Source organism: Agelaius tricolor, unplaced genomic scaffold (assembly GCF_023055355.1).
Source record: "Agelaius tricolor isolate 1412-34295 unplaced genomic scaffold, bAgeTri1.0.p SCAF_43, whole genome shotgun sequence".
Lineage (NCBI taxonomy): Eukaryota > Metazoa > Chordata > Aves > Passeriformes > Icteridae > Agelaius > Agelaius tricolor.
The window spans coordinates 3,390,582-3,415,323 of NW_027269303.1; the positions used below are offsets into that span (position 1 = coordinate 3,390,582).

Genomic DNA, 24,742 nt, shown 5'->3' on the forward strand with positions numbered 1-24,742 from the left:
GTCCCCTGCAGCTCAGCAACCTCCTGCTGACCAAGGGCACCCAGAGCCCAGTGTGCCTGTGCCAGGCTGGGCTCACGGGCACAGCACATCCTCTGCCCTGGCCCTGCAGCTGTGCCATGGTCACCTGTGCTCTGGGACAGCACAGCTGCAAGGCTGCAGAACAGAGGGGCTGAAAAAGCACCGTCTTTGCTCCAGCCCAGGGGCAGGCAGGGAAGCTGTTGCCAGTCAGCAAGGAGGAAAGCTCTCTGACCTCTTTGTTCCTCTGCTGTTTTCCATCATAATGATGGAACCCCTTCCACTGGACCTAGGGATGGCCCAACATCTATCAACAGCCCTCTGTCATTTTCATCCTGTTCCCTGTGCATCTTCCCCTGGCAATGCTCAGGGATGTGCAGGGAGGGAAGCAGAGCCTGTCAGGCCTGGCTGCAGTGCCTGCCAGCAGTGCCAAGGTGTGACTGGCTGCAGGCTGCCTGCCCACGGCCTGGAGCCCAGCTCACAGCATGCAATGGGCTGGAGCCAGAGTGCAGGGAGAACAATAGCTGTGGAGATCATTGTGTGTTTTGGCTCCTCCAGCCTCACCTTGTTCTCGTCGGGGCTGAAGCGGATGCGCACAGGGGCAGAGGCGCCCGGCGGCACGGCACGGTACGCATCGTTGGGGCTCACGAGCTGGAAGTAAGGTGAGCTCTCCATGGAGACCCTCACCACCTGAGGAACCTGCAGCAAAGACATGAAATGATGATTTTGCCACTTGTGGAAACAGGATGAGAGGAGATCTGTCCATGCCCTGCTGACATCCCTGCCTGGCCCCTTTCCCAAAGCACTTTCAGCTGTGCAGGCACAGGCACATCATTCACAAGGCTGAACTTGAATCCCTTCTGTCTGGCTCCAGCATTTTGGCCAGGGCCAGCAGGGCAGTGCCTGCTGGGAAGGAAGGGCTGAGCAGCTCAGCACCAGCAGGATGGAGACAGAGCACCTGAACCAAGTCATCTGCATATTCAACAAGACCAAAAAACCTGCTGGCTTCTGCCTGCACACAGCCATGAAGTTGTCATGGTCCAGAGGGGGAATGTGCTACCTGAAAGCAAACCAGCACATTATCCTGGGGGAAGGAAGAAATTCCCTTCTAGCAGATCAGGTTGAGGTAGGGACATTCTGGGGATAGAGTCAGGCAGGCAGAGCAGCAAGACAGGAGACCAAACCCTGTGGCCTTACTGGGAAGAAAAGCAAACCTGAAAAACCAAAGAAGGAACACAGCAAGACAATCCCTAAAACACGGAGATGGCAAAGAGAATTTAAATGGGCATGAAAGCAGCAAGGAAGAATCATAAAACCATGAGAGCAATCAGCTTGCCAAAAGTGACAGAAACACAGACAGGCTGTGCCTATGGACTCTGGGCTTCAAAGGCATTTTCTGCCTGAAGAAACATGACCAGAACTGACTGACAGTGTGGTTCCAGTATGAAAAGCCAATCTTGACTCTCCAGGGCTTCCTGCTGCCTGTGCAGGCAAGCTGGGCTGCTGCATTCCTGCGTGCAGCCAGCAGGCCAGGTGCTCTGAATCCTCTGGGATTCACAGACACAGCACACATGCATTTTTCTAGCACACTGATATCATCAACCCCTGAGCATCAAAATGCTCTCCAAAAGTCTAAATGATTTTTAGTCCCTCCTGTCTCTTCCCACCAGCCCACTCTTGGCAAAAGCCTCACTTGAGAAAATGTTTCCCTGACTGAAATTCCAATGGTCTCAGTTTTCCTCTTTACAGTGGAACACAACTGCTGACATTTTTCAACTTTTTCCCTCTCAGCTCTCTTGAGAAACTGCAAAACACTCACAATTTCTTCAAGTGAAGGTAAAAACCTCCAGGAGCACATGGCTTTGGATGTGCTGTGGTTCTTCAAAGGGAAAGCAGAGCACTGTGTTGCTTTTGGAAAAGCTGAGCAGAGCTGGATGAAGCTGAGCAGGAGCCTCAAGTGGCACCTAAAGGCCTCTCAGTGCTTCTGCTCCATCAGTCTGATTGCAGGGCTCTTTCAGAACACGGTTCCTGCAGTGCCAATGCCATGAATGAGAAGTGATTCCAGCATAAAGTGGAGAAGGCTCAGCCCCTGAGCTTTGGCTGTGGGCTGCACAAAGGGAGACAAACTGGCTGAGAGAGGCAGAGATTCCTACCAGGAGCCAAGATTAACCAAGGAGACACAGGGTATGCTATAGACTCAAGGTAAAGCATGAGAGCAGGTAAGAACTGTACAGCCCTCAACAATTCGTATCAATCCAGAGCTTGCAAGAGAAGGAAACTCCTTTTGGATAGACACCATCAATGCATGGCCAAAATCAGGGGTTAATTCCCAGCACAGGAAGATTTCCACCATCTTGCAGAACAAAGGTGCTGAGACATTTTCTCCTGCATGTGCTGCAGCAGATAACTTGCTTTGCTGTACACTGGGGGAATGACAGCACTCTCCTCTTCCAGCCCAGTGTTAAAGCTCCATGTCCCAACACTTACCTTGTCTTTATTCATGAGAGACAGTGTCATTTCACAGACATCACAAGTGTCGAAGTTCTGAAACACCACCTCTGGTGGGGAAATCTGGAACGAGCTCTGCTTTGGGGGAACTGAGGGCAGCTGGAGAGGAGAGAGAGCAGGGAGAGCTTCAGCTGCTGGGAGGAAGGTTCATGCAGGAGAATCTTACACTGATCCCCAGTGAAGTACAGACTCTGGGGGAGCATGTCTGCCCAGCCCACACTGGGCAAACAGTGGCTCACCCACCTCTGCTCTGAGCTGATCCACAGCTGCTGGGCCACACAGAGCAGGCTCAAGCCAAGCTGCTCTTTTGGCATGCATTTCTCCAGGTTTCCTTCTCCAGAATGCCAGGCAGCACTTTCCTTAAGCACAGCCCTGTGCCCATCTGGTCACAGAGCTCTGGGGCACTGACTGTGCACTTATGAAGTAAAACCCATGAATTTACATTAGACACCATGGGAAATGATTTTGGGATGTCCTTTACTCTGAGACAGGGAAACCGAGGCCCACACAACTGCAAATATCTTTTTTGCTCTAGAATTTAGACATCAGTAAGAAGAGCACAGGACCAGAGGAGGTGTGAGAGATGAGGCGATATTTTGCTGAAGCTAAAAGGTTATTAAGTTAAAGAATGAAAGTTGTTGGCTCTGTGTGGTGTTGTTTGGATTGTTTGGAATTGTTCAGGTTTGCTTGTTGGGTGTCGCTGTGAACTGGCAGAGGGACGGGGTTGAAGACCTGACCAAAAAGAAGCAGGATGAGAGGGGAGGGGACAGAAAGGCTGGCAATCTGAGAGAATGGAAGTTTCCGAGTACCCATCCAAGGGGAAAAGGGACAGGGACCACCCCGGCCGGGTACAAAGGGGATACAAAGATTGCCATTTTGTTGGAGGCTGTGTTTGTTCATCTCCGGAGGGGAGGGAGACACACCCAGCTCAGCTGAATCATTACTAATAACCAGTTTTCTTTTGCTTTAATGACTTTGTCCCCTTTAATTGTATTTAATAGTGCATTTCTAACAGAGGTAAAGGCAAAAATAAAGTAACACTGAAATTAGGAAAAAGACAAATGAGGTGAAAATAAAAAGACAAATGAGGTGAATGCTGAATGAGGATAAGGTTCAGTTATTTTCTGAGCAACTTGGGTAAAAATAGAGTTGGTATCTCCTTTTTCCATGGGCTTTAAATGGATGCTTTCTTGTCATTATTGCTATCCTATTGAATGCCATTGTAGAGGCACGTCTGGAAAGACACAACAACAGCAAATGCTTCTGGAGCAGAGACATTGCTTGGAGAAAACCCTGCCCTGCTTTGTCTGCCTTCTCCAGCCACACTGCTGTCACTGCAGAGACGCAAGCAGGTCTCCTCTGTGACTTCACAGCAGACACATTCTGCTGAAGGGAGTGGCTGCAGCACACTGTCCCTTAGCTGTGCCCTTCCCTGAGGTGTTCCCAAGGCCCCTCTCCAGGGCAATCCTTAACCAGTGTGTTCTGTGTCTCTCACTGACAATTTCCTGCTCAACAGCCCACCTCGGTCACCTACCCCTTTGGACTGTGCTTTCTACTGAGCCAGTCCTGCCAGAAAAGCAGCTTTAAACACACCTCTGAGTAGGCACTGATCCAGATAAAGCACATCCATTCCCCTCTGCCCAGGGCCAGTCCCCTGTACATCTGGCAGTCTGCAAAATCTAACATCCCTCCAGAGTCCCAACACATTGTTCCAGCCCAAAGCAGTAATGCAATTTGTTTTGTTAAATCTGAAGTAATTCCTGCAGATCCTTGGCCTTCAAAGGCCAACGCTGCCACTCCAGAGGGAATCCTGTGACCCCAAGCATTTGATGGTGACCACATCAAAGCAAGAGGGGGCTCCTTCAGCAGGAGAATGGCAAATGGCAATGTTGTGCCTTTGTGTCCCCAGCCTTCCTCCCATTGTTTTAGCAATGGCAACTACACTCCAGCACAGCCCAGCAGCTTCAGCAGAGGTTATTTGTGTTGGCTTAGTGCAGATCAGTACTCCCAGTCCACCACTCCCATCAGTTTGCAATAACAACAGGACCTGGACACTGAGGTATTTTGCTTGAGGCAAGCCTGTCACAAGCACACACCCACCTTCAAACTTCACATCAAACAGAAAGGAAAAGAGCAGGAAAAAGATACCTTTGGACCAGTCTCACTCCTGTCTATACATGGGCCAATTCTGGGCAGAATACTCCCCCCAGTGCTGGCCTTCTTCTTCATGTTGAGAAGCTTCTCCCACAGGAACTTAGGGGGAAGCAGCTGAAAGGCAAAAATAAACCAGCTAGAGCCTCAGAGTTGGGCTTGTTCAGAAATGCTTTTCTTGAACAAGTGGCACTGGTGAACAATTTGTGATCATATAGTCTAGGACAGTCCTGGAAGCCCTGGAAGTTTCCTGCTGAAGTACTTAGCATCAGTGAATTAATAATACAGAGTGCAGTACACATACTCCAGCCACAAGGCTCTGTGCCATGAGCTTCTCTGTGATTGGATGTGACATGGTTGGGGATTTCTGCTCTTTGGGCATTTGTTTCCTCTTTAGTTCCATTGGACTGAGGCAGTGACCTTTCCAGAGAGTGGGGAGGAGCTCTCAGAACTCCCCTAACTCCATCCCTGCACAACACTCAGAACTCACAGCAAGGAGATATCGCTGCTGGCTGAGTCCAAGAGACGCAAGAAAGGAACGCTGTGCCAAGAGTGAGGAGCACAGGAATGTGTCCAAGTTTTCATTCTCTCTGTTAATTAACATGGGTTTTCTCTGTCTGGGCTCACAGAACCCTCCACAGAAGAAAACAGAGGCATCTCCTTGACAGAGCCTCAGCAGTGGGGCATCTTCAGTCAAGTGAGCTGCAGACAGCAAGGGACCTTTGTGGCCCTGGCCCCAGTGCTGCCTGCAGGGCTGGATCTGTGCCCACCCAGGAGCTGGGAGAGAACAGCTGCTTTGGAGGCTCTTCCAGCTGGGACCAGCCGTGGCTCTCAAGGCTTTGGGCAGAGTTTGAGCTTCCCCCCCACATGCCCGGGTGCCCAAGGGCAGGATGGTCAGAGCAGCATAGGTGAGTGCCCAGCCTGACAGAAGGAATTCCTGTGGCAAAGGGAAAGGGACAGAACACATGCTCAGGGCTTCAGCTGTGTATTGGTTTCACTTGGCTCCGCTGGCACAGCCAGGCAAGGCACAACTGAAGCATCCCACAGTGTTCCCTACTGCACCAGGACAGCCCCAGCAGCAGGAGCAGGCACAAAGGGCTGGGGACGGGCTCTGCAGCTTCACAGCACTGCTGGACAACAGGGGCAGGGAGAGCAGGGACACCAGGGCAGTGCCAGCCTGAACACAGCCCCAGTGGGTACTCACAGTAAAAGACTTCAGTCCTTCCCTGGACAAAAGATGAGGTGTTGTGGTCTTTCCTGGGAATCCAGAAGCCATTTCGAAGAAGGACGTCGCAGATGAGTGACAATGCCTCAACAAAACTGGAAGGAGCAACAATGGAACTCTGAAAATCCAGAACCCAGTTCATTGCAGATTCAAGAGATATACTGGTGCTAAAAATGTTATATTATTTGAAAGTAGCTAAGAGCTTGTTTGGTCTAAGTAGCTAGTATAGTTAGGCCTCTAGTTGGACTTTATTTGAACTCTATGGCTACCTTGTGCAATTCAAAGATGGATCATACTGAAACCTGGAGCTAAGACCTGAACATTAATAATAGTTTGAACAGACAAAGCTGTAGCTTAAATATTACTTAAAGATAGCTAGAGCGGGCCTCCTCTTCTTTAGGCTAAAGCACCCCTGCTCTCTCAGCTGTTCCTCACAGCTGAGAGACTCGTGAGAGACTGGAATGTTATGGCTAATGGCTTAAATATCATCAGAAAGGACTTTCTGCCCATTGTGACAAAACTGTAAAAAGAAGCAGCAACCACCCAAGCCCACCCTTCCCTGAAAATGCCTCCTGACTGGAACTTGGGACTGTGAGTTAAGCTGCCTAAGGGAACTTGAGACAAGACAAAGGTGACACTATTGTCCCATTAGCTCAGGGTTGGGGAGAAGTAAACAAGGCTGAAGAGAAAAACCTATCCACAACAAAGCCAAACCCAGCAGCTCTGCTGAAAATCAGCTCTGTCTGGGTTCAGGCTGGGGAAGCCACAGCCACAGACTCGTCTGCTGAGGCCAGGTTTGCACACAAACCTCCCTTCAAAGACCTCCACAGTGCCCCCAGACCCATTCCTGAGGCCTTGCACCAGAAGACTGCAGGGCATGCAAAGTAACACAACAGATCTGAAAATCCAGAAGCCAATTCATGGTAGACTCAAAGGACAGACAGATGCTAAAGATTTTATATTATTTGAAAGTAGCAATAGACAGAGTCCAACTTGCCCCACCCCAGGGAGGCACCTGGGAGGTCCCACCTTGCCCAAATCTTCATGAATCCATTGGAGTCTTACGTTTTGCCAGACCTCACTACAGAGAAGACCAGAAGAGGATTTAATGGTATGCTGATGGGATCCATGGAATGGTGATGTTTTTCACTTAATCTGTCTCTGTCACTCTCCTTCTTCCCCTTCTTCCCAACCCCCCATCCCCCCCCTGCCACCCCCCTGCTTCTTTTTCTTTTCCTTTCTCTCTCTCTTCCTCACATTTACTGTTACATAAAATCCAGACTATTGATTTTGGCATATGGTCTCGTTTGCACCATAATTCACAGGCCTCTCCCTAATAATTTTAATAACCAGATGATAACAACCCACTGAAACTTGAACAGACCTCATTCACCTTTAAGCAGTTTAAGCAACCACTATATGGGGAGAAAAAGTATAGACCAGTACATTTAGAAAATGTTGCATTCCTTCAGTGCAAAAAAAAAAGCACAATCAGTAGAGCATATATTGTTCATCCACTCAGCTGTGCATTGTGGTGGTGTTCCCAGGGGTCTTAGGATGAGGGAAGAGATGAAGATCTGACTCTTGATTTATTATTTTATGATATATATTCTATTAAAATTATACTAAAAGAATAGAAGAAAAGATTTCATCAGAAGGCTAGCTAAGAATAGAAAAAGAAAGAATGAATAACAAAAGTTTGTGTCTCAGACAGAGAGTCCAAGTTGGCTGACTGTGAGTGGCCATTAATTAGAAACAACTCTAGAAGACCAGTCACAGATGCACCTGTTGCATTCCACAGCAGCAGATAACCATTGTTTACATTTTGTTCCTGAGGTCTCTCAGCTTCTCAAAAAAAAAAAAAAAAAAACCCAAAGGATTTTTCATAAAACATGTCTGTGACAGTGCAGACCACTGAACTGCTGCACCAGAAGACGGGCATTATCCCATCCTGTATTTCCCTTTGGCATTCTCTCTCAGAGTGCAGATGAGACAAAACCAAAAAGTTCAACTTGAGTCAATCTTTACCTTCAAAGGAAATTCAGGAACTTTCTGCAGAGGCCAATGCTCTGCACGTTCAGGAACTTTGCACAGGCCAATGCTCCGCGAACAATTCCCCTGGCGAATCGCCCAGTGAAGCCGCCTGCAGGAGCCCAGGCTGCGCACAACCAGCCAGGGCCGCGTTCTCAGGCAACTGAGGCCGCGCCGCTGTCACAGACGCTGCCGCCGCCTTCGTGGTTTCCAGGCAGCCGCGGAACCCGGCAGCCGCCGCCCTTTCCCGGATCCTGCCCCTCCCGGCCCCGCACGCCCCCCAAGATGCTGCCGGGGCTCGGGGGCTTCGTCTGCCTGGGCTGGGGCTCGGCCTCCCCTGCGGGACAAGGTGAGGGGGGGTCCCCGGGGGTCGTGTCCCCCCGGGAGCGTGTGTGAGTCTCCCATGTCCCCCCCAAGCCGGGGTCTCCCCCTTTTCTCTGCCCAGAGCTCCTGAGCCAGCTCCTGCTGCCCCCTGGGAGGGGCTTTGCGGAGCCCCCCGGGGAACCCCTTGAATGCCCATTCCTGGGCACTGGGACCCTTCGCATCTCCTTCCCCAGCTGCAGGACCCCCTGCACCCCCTTATCCTGCCCCGACACCCCCTGCACCCCCTTTCCCGGGTATCCGCCTCTCTCAGCCCCTGGATCCCCCGTTTCCATGAGCCCGGGGACCCCCGGACCCCATTCCCGGCCAGCCCGGGGCACCTCAGCCCCAGGCCTTCCTTTGACCGGCAACTGGTGACGTCACTGCAGACTCGGGCCGCCATTGGCGAGCAGCAAAGAGCGGCGCCAATGGCGGGGCCGGAGGCGGCTCAGGGGCCGTGAAGAGCCTTGAGCTGTGAGGGGCCATGAAGTGTCACTCTTGCGCCGAGAACGACACAAGAACAGGCAGGAAGCAGTATTGCAGAAAGACTAAAAGAAGGTTTTATTCAAGAGAACCGTGCGGTTTTTACAGAGTGATATGATATATTCTGTTTGATTGGCTAGTTAACAAAAAACATTCTTTATACACCGTCCTTGAGAAGAAGAGAAAGACGAAGTAGAAGAACACCACCTGCAGATTGTTTATACTTAAGTTCTCACATTCTTACAACTTGCTAATAATTCTCACAAGCTGCTGTGAGAAACGCTGTTTCTCTCTCTCTGTGCCATGGCATCCACAGTGAGGGGCTGTGAGGGGTCTTGGGCAACTGTGAGGGAGCCATGAGGGGTCATGAGGGGCCATGAAGGGCCATAAGAGTCTGTGAGGGGCTGTGAGAGGCCAGGCACCCCATAGAACCAAGGGGCCATTGTCACACTGTGGAACCAAGGAGATCATTTTTGACAGTACGGAACCTCATGGAACCAAGGGGCCACCGTGGCGCAGCAGGGCCTTGTGGAACCAAAGGGACCATGGTGACACCATGGAACCTGATGGTACCACAGGTCCATTGTTACATGGCAGCCACAGCAGGGCTGCAGAACCAAGGAGATCATTGTGACACTACACAACCTCATGGAATCAGGGCGTCCCTGTTACACCAATGAACCTCATGGAGCAAAGGGTTCGTTGTGACACTTTTTCCTTATAGTCCATAAAACTATAAAGAGATGTGTTCAAATTAATATCAAACAAAAGCCTCCATACTAAAATAAACAAATGTTAAAATAGCTGTAATTCCATAAAAAGTTTAAACAGAAAAAGAGTAGTCCTATGCTTCCAAGGAGGAAGCATAGGAGACTGTTGTGGAACCAAGGAGACTGTTGTTGGCAGCCTTACAAATTTATTGGTATTAGTTAGGGTGAGTTTAGGGTTATCTTTTATAGTGATAATTTGGACATGGAGAATACTACAGCAAATAGCAGTGTTGACCTCCTTATCAAATGTACATGGCAAAGCATTAAGGGACACCTATTATCATAGAAATTTGTACTAAGTAAAATAATTTACTTGTTTCTAGAAAAGGGAGGAATGAAACAGGGGATTGGAAATTTAACTCAGGGTAGAAACCAATTTTTTACTTTTTTGTTTAGTCTTTTAACTTGCATGCTCGCCAAAAGGCCTGCAGAGAGAGAACAAAGGAGACTCAAGGCAACTCAGAAAATATTGTATTTGATTTGCAGGGTGCCCAGATGAAGAAAGGAATGATGAATCTGCCTCCATGTCCTCAGAAGGCTAATTTATTATTTTAAGATACTATATTATATTCAAGAATAGTATAGGAAACTATACTAAAGAATACAGAAAGGATTCTTATAGAAGGCTAAAAAGATAATAATGAAAACTCATGACTCTTTCCAGAGCTCCAACACAGCTTGACCCTGATTGGTCAATAAGTCAAAACAAATCACATGAAACCAATGAAACAGTCACCTGTTGGATAAACAATCTCCAAACACATTCCAAAGCAGCAAAACACGGGAGAAGCAAATCAGATAATTATTGTTTTCCTTTTCCTCTGAGGCTTCTCAGCTTCCCGGGAGAAAAATCCTAGGCCAAGGGATTTTTCAGAAAATGTGAATGTGGCAAGAAAGTAATGCTGGAGATAAGAAGAGGCTCCCTGCTGATCTTGAGACTGAAGCAAACAGAAAAACTGAATCTGGGTGATAAACACCACATTACAACTACATGACTGAAGAACTGCACAGGCTCATAAAATTGATAAGTTGAATACATATGCATATTTTTAATGCAAATGCACAGATTAGGGGATAAAGTAGACTCGGGAATTTTCAGGGGTGCTCATGTCCTTGGGGAGCATGTCCAGCAATGAAATAAATCATACCAGCTTTACATCTTTTACAAGTTGAGGAGTTTTTCTCCACAAATCAGCCACCACTCCCCACTGGGTTGCTTTGAGCCAATCATCTGCTCCTCTGGTCAGCTACACCACTTAGACCAATTCAGGCAGTGAGAGAATTCAACCAGTTTAACTAGATAAACCAATTAAACTCGTTCAATTAGATGAACCAGTTAAACTGGTTGAACCAATTATAAACTTATTGTGGAATCATTTACATAATTTAAAACATTTAAACCAGCTGAGTTAGATCTGGTAAAATAGATTAGATTCAATTACTTAAATTAGAGAAATCAATTAAACAAGTTACATTAGACAATTCAGCCACTTTAACCAGTTACACCAGCTGAAGGTGCCAGGCCCTGGAGGACTTTGCCCCAGACTCACCACCAGGAAGTTGTAATTTAGGATTTTTCCAGCCAGGGGAGGGATTTCCCTGCCCCAGGACATTCCCAACACCAGCGGAGACCCAGAAGGTGCTCAGAGGGGGAGACCACAGGGGAGGTCAGGGGCTGGGGTGGAGATTCTGGATCCAGGATCTCCCTGAATCCAAGGAGTGCTGACGAGAGCCCAGGACTGAGGAAACCCCAGAGCTGAGGAGAAGATTTCAGTGCTGAGGAGACCCTGGATCCAAAGAGACACTGAATCTGAGGAGATTCCAGATCTGAAGAGATTCCAGATTCAAGAATTTCCCAGAGACAGGAACAAGATTCCAGAGCTGAGAAGATTCTGAATCCAAGGAGGCCCCAGAGCTGTGGAAAAGATCCTGGATTCAGGAAGAAGATTCTGGAACAGAGAGAATCTGGAGCTGAGGAGGAGACCTTGGAGTGAGAAGATTACGGATTCAAGGAGACCCCAGAGCTGAGAAAATTCTGTCTCCAAGGTCACGATCCCAGATCTGAGGAAACCCCAGACTGGAGGAGTAGATTCTGTCCCCCTGGAGCAGCCAATCGCGTGCCAAGATGTGGAATTTCCTGGAGAGGGCTGTGGAGATCCAGATATCCAACAGCACCCGGAATGTCACCCTGGAGAACCCCAGGTGAGGGGAAGGTGTGGGAGGACCCCTGGGTATGTGGTGGTTTTAGTTTGAAATTGGGTGGAAAAGCTAATTGTGTGTTGTGGTTTAGGTTTGCTAATTAAGGATTTTTTTAATTGGAAGTTTTTTTGGCTGATGTACTAAAGAATGTGGTAGGTTTGGTGTTGGCTAATTACTGATACATTTAGTTTCTGTTGTGAGATAGGATTAGGAGAAAGATAAAGTAGGTTTAAAACTTTAAGAGGGTATAAAGCAAATTTTACTAGAAGTAATTAGAAGCAAAAAAGTAGTAAGAATTAAAACAAACCTTTTAGAGCACTTTGCTTCTCACAACTTTTCTTCCTCACTGATAAAGAAATTACACTTAAGATTTTTAGTTAGTTTACGACTTTTAAAATAGTTTTTCTTTAGTTTATTGAGGGAGAGAAGTCTTTTCTTTTAAGGTTATGGAGACTTTTTTATAAGAGGAAAGGAAACAGGGTTTTTTGTGGTTCTTAATTGGTTACGAACAACAGTTCTTTGTGGAATTTTGCTATGATGAAGTTTTTCTTATCGTTATAAGCACTTTCGTAGCTTATTGATGGGTTATATTGATTTATGATGATTGTTTTAAAGATGAGTTGTTTAAAAGCAAAAATTCTCTTTATTGTCTATTTTTAAAATTACTTTTATTTTTGAGAATAGAGATTTTCTTTTTTTTTTGGAAGCATAGGGCTACTCTTTTTCTGTTTAAACTTTTTTATGGGATTACAGCTATTTTAACATTTGTTTATTTTAGTATGGAGGCTTTTGTTTGATATTAATTTGAACACATCTCTTTATAGTTTTATGGGCTATAAGGAAAAAGAGTCTTTTCTCTATAGCTTATAAGAGGATTTTAGCTCCATAAACATTTGTTTATTTTAGTATGGAGGCTTTTGTTTTATATCAATTTGATACACTTTTATCTCTTTATAGTTTTATGTGCTACAAGGAAAAAGAGCATTTTCTCTATTGCTTATTAGAGGATTTTAGCTCTAAAAAACAAGGCATTTCTTTTTCTTTCTTATTTGGGACTTCTTCTACACTGACTTTGATGATTTTATGCTGTTCTTTTACGTTTGCATTTTGGGGTTTTTTCTCATTTGAGGGAGGATTGAGGCACTGAAAGGGTTAACATTACACTTGAATTTGACTCCATGTCCTCAGAAGGCTGATTAATGACTTTATGATATTATATTATATTATCTCAGAATCTCTGCTGGTCACAGTGACCCCGAGATGTGTTAGAAAGTCTCTTTTCCCAGCCCTGCAGTTGAAGAAGGAGTCAGAACTCTTCTATTCTTGTTCTTAAGGTTGTTTATTGGTGTTTTTATCTATAAAATTCTTTTTTTGCCTTGCTGAGCTCTGTCTGGCAGGTCGGGCTGAGGCACCCTGCCCATCCTTGGGGTGGTGTTATCTTTTTATACTAAAAACTACGTGTACACTATTTACAATAACTTCTCAATACTTATCACCTATGTTAGACAGTGAGTTTTTACTGTAAACTAATCTAAAAATGCCAACATCACTTAAAAGATGGAGGAAGAAGGAAAGGAAGGAAGGAAAAAGAAGGAAAAGGGACAAGGCACACTTAAATTCTTCTATCTTGGGACTTCAAGCCCCCATTCTAAAAATCTCAAAAATCTATTTTTCACCCCGTGATAAACTAACTATTATTCTACTTAAACTCTCTTGACTTGTAATTCTTCCTATAAAGGTTGGAAATTGTTTTTTCCAAGGGCTAAATCAAAGGCACAGGGGTCTTGGGCTCTGTGCCAAGGTCTCTGAGCCCCTGGGCAGGGACTGGAGCCCTCCAGGGCAGCCAGAGGAATGTCCTGGGTTCCCTCAATATTATATTAAAAGAAATTATATACTAATACTACAGTAAAGAAAGGATACATCAGAAGTCTGGAAAAGAATGAATAATAAGAACCTGTGACTGACCAGAGTCCTGACACAGCTGGACTGGGATTGGTGATTAAATTAAAACAATTCCCATGCTGGGTAAACAATTCTCCAAATCACATTCCAAAGCAGCAAAACAGGGAGAAGCTGAAGCTTCCCATCTTCCCAGGAGAAGAAATCCTGGTGAAGGAATTTTCCATAAAATATCACAGTGACGCTGTTTGGCTTGGTTTGGTTGAGATGGGGGTTGAGGTTGGGGTTTGCTGCTTTTTTGTTGATTGGAAAGGAAAGAGAGAGTTTTTGGCGTTTTTGGTTTTTAACGTGTGTGTTTCACAGAGTTGTGCCCAGCTTCTCAGGGGTTCAGCAGCCCGTCAGTTACACAAAAAGCTTTGCATCACTTCCCTGAATTTTCCTCCCATTCCAAACCAGGACAGGGTGGTGTTGCAGACATATTTAATGAAAAATCTTTTCCTTAAGATTTTTTCTCTTGAGAAGTTGAGAGACTTCAAAAACAAAATGTAAACAATTATTATTTGCTGCTGTAGAATGCAACAAGTGCATCTTTGATTGGTCTCATGTCGTTGTTTTTAATTAGTAATTAATCACAGTCCAGCTGTCTCAGACTCTCTGGTCAGTCACCAGATTTTATTATCATTCTATTCTTTTCTATTCTTTGCTAGCTTTCTGATGAAATCTTCTCTTCTTTTAGTAAGTTTTAATATATCATTTTCTTTAAATGTAATCTATATAATAAAATAATAAATCAGCCTTCTGAAACATAAAGTCAACATTCTTATCTCTTCCCTCATCCTGAGACCCCTGTGAACACCACCACAGGGTGGGGTCATCATCCCACGGTGGGAGCATCTCCTAGGGCTTGGTCAATCTCCTACTTGTCTCCCAGTGCTCCCAGCACCTCCCAGCAGTGCCCCCAGCACCTCCCAGTGCTCCCAGCACCTCCCAGTGGTGCTGAGACTGTCTCCTGCTGGTTCCACCACCTACCACTTGCTCCACGAGCATCTCCTGGTGTGTGACCATGTTTAGAGGGGTCTTAGGATGAGGGAAGAGACGAGGATCTGACTCCATGGTTCAGAAGGCTTGATTTATTATTTTATGATATATATTATATTAAAACTATACTAAAAGAATAGAAGAAAATATTTCATCAGAAGGCTAGCTACGAATAGAAAAAGAAAGAATGAATAACAAAAGCTTGTGTCTCAGACAGAGAGTCTGAGCCAGCTGACTGTGATTGGCCATGAATAAGAAATAACACTATGAGACCAATCACAGATGTACCTGTTGCATTCCACAGCAGCAGATAATCAATGTTTCCATTTTGTTCCTGAGGCCTCTCAGCTTCTCAGGAGGAAAAATCCCAAGGAAAGGATTTTTCATAAAAGATGTCTGTGACACTGGTGGTCTCACCATCCTCCCCTGATGGCACACCCCCGTTTCTCCTCCCCAGGACCTACTTCTACAGCGGGCACAGCTCCATCCCCCCCAGCCCCTCCGTGCCCCCAGGCTCCTCTGACACCTGCCAGTTTTCCAGCCCCCTGTTCCGTGGCTGTTGTGGAGTCCTGGTCTATGAGGCCACCACCTTCACCGTGGCCATCTTCTTCTCCAACCCCCTGGACTACAACCGCTTTGCCATGGAGCTGGGCCTGGAGCTGTCCCTGCTCAGAGCTCACCTGGGCAGGTTGGAGGACACCTACCACCGCATGTCCCAGATGAGGACGTCCTTCACCACCAACGGGACCACTGCATGCTGCCACGTCACCCTGGACACCTGCCAGGAGCCCGTCCAGGTGAGTGTTGGCCACGTCAAGGTGACAACCACCATGTCCAACACACAGAGATCCATTATCAGGGTGGTTCTGCAGGAGCAGGAGGGCTCAGGGAAGGAAGCTGGAGAGAGGCTTCCATGCTATGTGACAGCAAAGGGATTAATTTCGTTTTTATTGGGCCTGTGAACAGAGAAACAAGGCACACAAAAACTGCTTTTCCCAGCAAGAACAGTTGGAAGAGAAGAAGAAGACATCCAGCTCAAGAATGTAGGAATAGACAAAACAAGGACTGAATCTGGGCCTGAAGGTAATGGGTAAATTGTAATATGTAAATTGCTTACTTGTAAAATCATGTGTGCCCAAATGGTTAGGAGTATCCTTTGTGTGACCTCAGGCCTGAATAAATTATGCCTCTTTAAACCAAATTAGTGTTAAGGAGTCTTGTTCCAGTATTTTGGAGATTTTGTGGCAGTAAATTGGAGAGCCAGCCAGAAGATCAGCCTAGAGCTTCAATGAATCCACAGATCTCCAGCCAGCACTGAGGAATTTTCAGGGAGAACCTCAACTTTAGACCTTCAGGGACTTGAGGCAAGATCCCTGGTCTAAGTGAAGGCATCATTTAAATTGTTTTCCTTTGGGTTATTGACAAGGGATGCAAATCCCCACACAGAGTTACTGGTAAGTGTCAGAACCCAGGAAATTCCTCTGGCTGCCCTGGAGGGCTCTAGCCCCTGCCTGGGGGGCTCAGAGACCCTGGCACAGAGCCCATGACCCCTGTAACTTGGATTTTGACCCATGGAAAAAAAAATTACCAACCTTTATATGAAGATCTGCAAGCCACGAAATTCTAAGTAGAATAATAGTTAGTCATGGGGTGAAAAATAGATTTTTGGGAGTTTTTAGGATGGGGGTTCAGGAGGCAAGATGGAGGAATCTGGGTGTTGTCCAGTCTTTCTCCTTCTTCTTCTTGGTCTCTGTCCTGGTTTAGGGCAAATTTGGAGGAGAATTTCCAAATTAGGGCCCCTCCAGTAAGCAAACCCACACAGCCCCTCCCCCCAACCGGTTTGGGAAGGATTCCTCGGAGAGGAGTGGAAAGAACCTGTTTATTTAACAAGCACAGCACCCCCCAGCACACAAAATTAACAATACCGGATGACACCGCTCTGAAAAAAGATGACAAATTCAGAAAGTCTTTCTTGGGGGGGTGGTCACTCTGTTCTCAGTCCCTCCAGCGCTGGGGCAGCTGCTGCAGGCCACAAGGTGCAGGATCTTGGTGTTTCCCAGGTCCCAGTCTGGAGCAGGTTCGAAATGGTCAGAAAAAGGAAAGGAGAAACAGTCCAGGAAGAAATTGGACAGTTTAGCTAAACTAGCTAATGAGCAGAAGCAAGCAGAAGAGAAGCAAGCAGGAGCAAGAGAGAGCAAAGCGAAAAGCAAAAGCAGAAAAAGCAAAAGCTGCAGTCTCTGTGTCCCGCCAGGCTGATAAGAAAACCAAAACAAAACTTTCCCTCCTCAGAGCCAGTCTTAAAGGTACAGAACATAATATCCAACATTAACAGAACACATGAATGGGGATACAAGCATCATAACGTCACCCTAGGACATTCCACCCCTTAGCCCCATATCATCAACATACTACCACACATCATGCGTTTATTCACACAAAATTTCCATCTGCTCCCCTGTCGTGAACGGCGGAAGAAATGCCTCACACAATATGCATGAATTGCAAATCTCCAAGGTTATTGAAAGCTCACACATATTTATATTGGTGTTAATGAAGCTTATACATATTGCAAAAGCTGAGCTCATTATTGGTTAAAGCACACTTAGATCAACCACACCTACTTCTATGCTCTAATGATTATTTTGTTTCTATGTTTGCATTCTTCTAGCTTCTCTACCTAGGATATCTACATTTTCTGGCAAGTGATTTTCTCCCCCGTCTTCCCGTTTCAGCGAAGGTCACTATGACCTTTGTCAGTGATTGGACACCGGTTACATAATCCCCAGCTTGTTTCCCCTATCTTTATCTAACGGTATCACATCGAAATGTCCTTTCTTAGCTAACCAATTATCCAAAAAGCTCTCTACATTTCCCCCGTTTTTCTGTTGAACAAGCATGGTTTGGTTAAATGCGGTAGTTATCATCTTTCGCACCATATTCTGTAAGCATATACAAAAACATGGCAAAACTAATATTAACAACAAAGCTACAATAGCTACTACAATGCTAACCTTAACAATAGAGCTAACCATGATCTTAAGCTTAAAGATTTAAGCCATCCATCAATACCAAGGCCTGATTCCACCTGTAAGTTCCCAGTTAACCTCCGTAACTCAGAGAGCTGTGAGTGTACAGACTGTGCATGATCAGAGAGATTCATGCAACACATGCCCTCAAATTCATCACAGCCATGGCCTTGTGCAAGTAAGAAAAAATCAATTGCAGCTCTATTTTGAAGTGTCCCATGGCGAATAGAGTCAACATCAAGCAAAAGACTAGAAATTGCTAAAGAAGTTGCATTTGTTTGTTTAGCAAGCCAACACCCTAACCTACTTAAAATAGCATGAGCACGTGCTGCTGATACCCCTGGAGCTAAGAAGGATGCTGCGACTATGGCCGCTGGGGACCAAAACTTTACATCATCCCGGCAGTCTGCTGCAAATGCACGAGCCATCCATTTGCTTCTACGATGGCGCCAGCTCATGTTTAGTATCATGGACATGTTGGGTGTAAGTAGAGACAGCCGTCCAAGTGTACATGGTCCCCCGTGCAGCACTGACGGGACACCGGCCCAAGCACGGTCCCCACATATCAGGAAATATCCTGCTGGCAATTGAATAGGGTCATTTGATGAGACTGACACTCTCTTTGTTGTATAATTGCACCAGGCCGATGCATTTCGGTAGACAGCCATGCTGGAAGTTACAACATTAGAATGGTTCTTGACTGACAGCAGGCTTCTATAGTTAAAATGAATACATGCATCTGCCATCACTGACCCTAACAACTCCAACTCTTGGGGCTCTTGTGGTGCTATAGGAAAGTGGGAAATCCACTGATCCCAATTATCCACACTCGTCCTAGCATTGCTGACCTTACAAGTTGGTACATGTGAAGGGCACGGCCAGGGATCTGCTGGTAATCTAACCAAACAGGTTGTGAATGGATTGCCAGGAGAAGATAATGACAGGCAAATAGTCTCTTGTTTAGTCAAGTTTGCCAGGGTGACCCATATGTTAGTCTTGGGCTGAGGTGGGGCCCATGCCTGATAGTCTACACTGTCCACAAAAGAAGCAAAAATTGATAAAGCAATAACATAAAGTTTCCATCAAACACAGCTGCTCGGGTCCATTTAGCAGGTACCCACAGAGATCCTGTAGGGGTAGAAACACAAAGATATCCACGGCCCCAATATAACACCTTAGCAGGGCCTTGCCATTGTCCTGTTTTAGGATCTCTGTATCTCACCCATACATCTTTCTTTACATCATCTGTTTCTTGTACATAGTGACAAATCACAGCAGGAACCTTATTTTCCCCAAAAACACACAGGTGGTTCAAAACAAACAAACACTTTAATAATCTTTCTTGTGGCTCTCTGGTATCTATATATTTACTCAAATATCGTTCCAAGGTACCATTTGCTCTCTGCAGCTGCATATACAGCTCATGTAACGTCCTGTTTTGAACTTTTTTTATAGAGGCATCTTCTATTCGCTCACACACTCCTGCAACATACAAAGAATCTGTTACAATGTTAAGAGGTCCAGAGAAATGCATCATGGCCTATACAACATCCAATAGCTCCATCGTTTGTAAAGTGTCCAACTCAGTAGCTTGGAGTATATGATGATGCCATTGTCCCTCTTCTTGCCAGGTCACTGCTGCAGTTTTGGATTTTCTTCCTGCATCTGTGTAAACAGTTATAGCATCTGATAAAGGCTTTACTGATCTTTTTGGACATTAAATCCAACCCCATTGTCCTATCACGACCCTTTTTGAGCAAATCAGCTAAAATTTCAATTTTCTGAAGAAGGGTTTTATGTTGTTGAAGTGGAGGAGATATCCATTCCAAGGCCCATATCTCCCCCATTTTTCTGTTATGCTGAGTAAGTGCACCCAGTAAAAATTTTGGTCCACACCAAACTGTCAGCTGTATAGGGAGATCAAGATCACGTCTCCGAACACTGCCTTGTGTAACACAGTCCAATATCTGCTGCAGTGTCTCAAGGATGAAGAGCAATAGTAAAGAAGCAGTCCTTCAGATCAATAATCAAAAGTGGCTAGTCCCTTGGCAGCATAACCGGATTAGGTAATCCTGGTTGTAAGGCTCCCATAGGTAATCCATCAATAATGAGTGGTCCCTTTACCCTGGTTGGAACCTTTTCCGGGTGAGTAGACATCAGGGTTACTGTGGCTGCTGCTGCTGCCGGGTCCAATCCGAGGCTCCCGGCGGTGGCGGGCTGGAGGCAGGTCAAGCTGAAGCGGTGACAGCTGCTACTTGTGTCCGGGCGCAGTGGCTGGTGACCGGGAAGCAGAACTGCACTGGGCAGCCGCGGGGCGGGCGGACCTCCCGGAGCCCGCTGCCCCACGGGGGGTGGGAGGCCCATCCTGCCGCCCCCCTGGCTCGGGGGTCGGGGCGGCTGCAGAGCAGAGCGGGAGGTGGCCGTGCTGCAGCTGCTAAGCCGCTTAGGGCCGGGGCTGGCATGAGCCGCCCCGGCGGGGTGGCCACGGGCCGCGCGCCGCGGGGGGGAGGCCGAGGGTGCAGATCCGGAGCGGGAGGAGGCGGAGGAGGTGTAGGGTTTAACACCAGGGCAGGCGGCGTGGACGGCACGGCTGGAGTATGCGCGGGGGGGGGGGGGGGGGGGGGGGGGGGGGGGGCTGCTGCCTGAAGCAGGAACTGATAGCGGCGGGGAGCTGCCGTTTAGAGCAGGAGCTAGTGTCGGCGGGGAGCCAAACCAGTCTCCATAACTCCTGTTTCTTTCATGGGCTGCACTAGCCTGCTGGGCAGCTCTTTCCTCTGCCTGATATTTCAACAATTCATCATGCACGACTCGCCATAACTTTCCCAACTTTCTCGCAGCTTTATCATCATCTATGACTGCCTGCCACAACTTATCCCCAAATATACGGCACTCTGATAACCTATGCACTGTGTGAAGATTCCGAAAAAGTCCTTGTGCATACCCATGAGCTAACAATCCCATGAAGCTCTTTCTGCAAATCTATACCCTTAACTGTCTCAGTCTCTCTGCAAGCCTCTCAATGTCCCTGGGCCTTACCCGGGTCGGCAGAGAATGGGGGGAGCAGCCCCAACACGGCCGACTGTGGGGAGACACTCTCTGTGCCCCGAGGGTGCTGAGGGCACTCAGGCTGGTTGCCTTTGCTGCAGCAGAGACGACAGAGACATCGGTGGAAGAGAAAGGGGCCGACTCCCAGCAGGGGATATTCCAAGGTTTTTATTAAGGAGTCCCGAGGGAGCTCCTGTACCTCAGGGGGCCTCCTGCCGAGAGCCCCAGGGGATGTCCGGAGTTCATATTTAAAGGGGGGAGGAAACCAACATAGATAACATCCTACTGACCAATAGGTATCTCTGGGGGATGGGTGCTGGGGGGACAGACATACAAAACAGCGTATGGGGCAGGACTTGGGGGGCTGACCCCTAGCCTCTAGCTAATCACTCGACAACTTGGACCGAAACTTCTGGATAGGGGGATGGGATGCCAAGTGACTGACAGAGAGCCAGGGCGGGGGTTTTGGAGATCTCATCCCGGGAAAGGGATAACACAAGGAAAAGAAAGGGGGGGGGTACAGTCTGGGACAAACCATTTGGGAAAAATATGGGAATACAAAACAAACTACTTCAAAGTATTCCAAAATATAAGAACGCACTACAACACTTAACCTTACGCTTTTATAAAAAGCTAGGAAATAAATCATATGCTGCTTGCCTTTCTTTATCCGTGTTAAAGATAACAGAGTGCTTCTTGCAGCCCTTGCAGGTTCCGGCAGCACGTATCGGCCGGGCTCTCCGCTGAGGTCACCCGGGGCACTGCACTTTCCCTTTTTCAGCGGTGCTTTTGCCGTCCTCAGCTGCGATAGGACCCGAACCCTGTACACCGATCGACCGTGGCTACCGACGAAAGAACGTCCGGGGTCACCATTTGTCGTGAACGGCGGAAGAAATGCCTCACACAATATGCATGAATTGCAAATCTCCAAGTTTATTGAAAGCTCACACATATTTATATTGGTGTTAATGAAGCTTATACATATTGCAAAAGCTGAGCTCCTTATTGGTTAAAGCACACTTAGATCAACCACACCTACTTCTATGCTCTAATGATTATTTTGTTTCTATGTTTGCATTCTTCTAGCTTCTCTACCTAGGATATCTACATTTTCTGGCAAGTGATTTTCTCCCCCATCTTCCCATTTCAGCGAAGGTCACTATGACCTTTGTCAGTGATTGGACACCGGTTACATAATCCCCAGCTTGTTTCCCCTATCTTTATCTAACAGTATCACATCGAAGTGGCCTTTCTCAGCTAACCAATTATCCAAAAAGCTCTCTACACTCCCCCAAAATTTACAAGCAATACCCATCATGCCCTCATCACATCCCCACCCTGGACCGCTGAATCCATGCCCTATACTACAGAGCTGCAGGATTTCACCCCTTTCACCTTACTCACTCAAAGCTCCATCTTTCACTTGCTCAGACCTTTGACACTTGCACATCTCCTTCTCCATCTTCCACTTGCCCAGACCTTCAACACTTACACATTTCCTTCTGTCTCATGTCTGTATGGTTTAATGTACAGACAATGGCAGTAACATCCAACAAACAGTGATATTTGCATATCATTCTCACCCCACAATCAGATCTCCCTGAGGTACACATCGTGTTGCTCCATCTCTTTGCATTATCCACCATGTGCAACCTGGTCCCTGAGCAAAGACAACCCCACAAATGGGTTTGTCTGTACTCGAGGCAGAATTGATCCACACGGTCTTCCCCAACAAACCTCTGACACGTACCACTGAGATTTTACCTCCATCTGTTATATTCAGGGACTCAGACTGGGCAGGACCTGTATGGTTGGTGGAACTTCGGGTGTTAACTAACCAGGTGGCCTTTGCTAAATGCTGCTCCCAATTTTTGAAAGATCCCCCACCCAAAGCTTTCAGCTGGGTTTTTAGTAGTCCACTGTACCTCTCCACTTTGCCTGCAGCTGGTGCATGGTAGGGGATATGGTACACCCACTCAATGCCATGTTCGCTAGCCCGGGTGTTGATAAGGCTGTTCTTGAAATGAGTCCCATTGTCTGACTCAATCCTCTCAGGGGTGCCATGTCACCACAGGATTTGCTTTTCAAGGCCCAGGATGGTGTTCCAGGCAATAGCATGAGACACAGGGTGGGTTTCCAACCATCCAGTGATGGCTTCCACCATGGTCAGCAGGTAGCGCTTGCCCTGGCGTGTCTGGGGCAGTGGGATGGAGTCAATCTGCCAGGCCTCCCCATACTTGTACTTGGACCCCCGCCCACCATACCATAGGGGCTTCACTCGCTTGGCCTGCTTGATGGCAGCACACGTCTCACAGTCATGGATGACCTGAGAAATACTGTCCATGGTTAAATCCACCCCTTGGTCTCTTGCCCACTTCTAGGTGGCATCTCTGCCCTGATGGCCTGAGGCATCATGGGCCCATCGAGCTAGGAATAACTCTCCCTTCTGTTGCCAATCTAAGTCTATCTTTGACACCTCTATTTTTGCTACCTGATCTACCTGTTTGTTGTTTTGGTGTTCCTCATTAGCCCAACTCTTGGGGACATGGGCATCTACATGGTGGACCTTCACAGGTAGCCTCCCTACCCTGGTAGCAATGTCTTTCCACTCTTCAGCAGCCCAAATTGGTTTTCCTCTATGCTGCCAGTTGGACTCATTCCACCTCTCCAGCCATCCCCACAGAGCATTGGCTACCATCCATGAATCAGTGTAGAGGTAGAGCTTCGGCCACTTCTCTTTTTCTACAATGTCCAGGGCCAGCTGAATGGCTTTGAGTTCAGCAAGTTGGCTTGATCCACCTTCTCCTTCAGTCGCCTCAGCGACCTGTCGTGTGGGGCTCCATACGGCTGCTTTCCACTTCTGGTTCATCCCTAAGATGTGACAGGAACCGTCAGTGAAAAGAGCAGAGCGTGTTTCCTCTGGGGGCAGTTGGTTATATGGAGGAGCCTCTTCAGCCCATGTCACTGGTTCTTGTTCTTCATCGGTGACACCAAAATTCTCACCTTCGGGCCCATTTGTAATTACCTCCAAAATCCCAGGGCGATCCAGTTTACCTATACGGGCGCTGTCTCTGTCCCTCTGGGAGCCTCTCAGGAACCCTCGGCCAGTCCCGAGTCGGCAGACACCGGGGGCAGCCCCGACACGGCCGACAGCAGGGAGACACTCTCTGTGCCCCGAGGGTACTGAGGGCACCTGGGCTGGGCGCCTGTGCAGCACAAGAGACACCAGAGACATCGGTAGAAGATAAAGGGCCGACTCTTAGCAGGGGTTAATCCAAGGTTTTATTCTAGGAGTCCCAAAGGAGCCCCTACACCTCAGGGGCCTCCTGCCCACAGCCCCGGGAGATGTGCCAAGGTTACATTTAAAGGGAGGTGGAAACCCAAAGTAGATAACATTTTACTAACCAAGAAGTGACCCTAAGGGATGGGTACTGGGGGATGGACATTTAGGACAGCATATGGGGCAGGGCTTGGGGGGCTGACCCCTGGCCTCTGGCTCATCACTCGACATCCTGGAACGAAGCTTCTGGATGGAGGGGATGGGATGCTGAGTGATTGACAGAGAGCCAGGGTGGGGATTTGGGGATGATCTCAGCAAGGGAAAGGGATTACACAGGTAAAGGGAGGGGGGTACCATCTGGGATGAACCATTTGGGAAAAATACAGGGATTCGAAAACAAAACTATTACAAAGTATTACAAAGTATAAAAACACACTACAACACACCACCCAGATCTGGTGTTTGCTGCGCAAGTGCCCCGATCCGGAAATTTCCCAGGGCTGGCACAGCCCAAGTCCAGCAATTTCCTGGCACAGAAAGCCAAAATCCTGCAAATTCCTGATGCCATTACAGATGCCCAGACCTGGTGTTTGCTGCCACTGCCAGTGCTCAGATCTGGATATTTCCCTGTTCTGGCAGAGCCAAGTCAAGCAATTTTCTGGCAAAGAAAGCCACAACCCAGCACTGCCCAGATCTGGTGTGTTGGGGTTGG

General features: G+C 47.4%; 2 protein-coding genes across 2 annotated transcripts in view; one reads left to right on the forward strand and one right to left on the reverse strand.

Moving 5' to 3' along the window:
* Positions 1-2,726, reverse strand: part of LOC139604069 (hydrocephalus-inducing protein homolog) — a 48,777-nt gene extending 46,051 nt beyond the window's left edge. Inside the window, exons 1-3 of the mRNA XM_071455057.1 lie at positions 2,690-2,726; positions 2,503-2,612; positions 580-714 (exon numbers count right to left, since the gene is read on the reverse strand). Of these exons, the coding sequence (XP_071311158.1) occupies positions 580-714; positions 2,503-2,612; positions 2,690-2,726 (282 nt within the window). The remainder of the gene's footprint in view (positions 1-579; positions 715-2,502; positions 2,613-2,689) is intronic.
* Positions 1-24,742, forward strand: part of LOC139604082 (zinc finger protein 271-like) — a 205,972-nt gene that overhangs the window by 91,504 nt on the left and 89,726 nt on the right. The window contains exon 4 of the mRNA XM_071455068.1: positions 2,737-2,746. Within this exon, the coding sequence (XP_071311169.1) occupies positions 2,737-2,746 (10 nt within the window). The remainder of the gene's footprint in view (positions 1-2,736; positions 2,747-24,742) is intronic.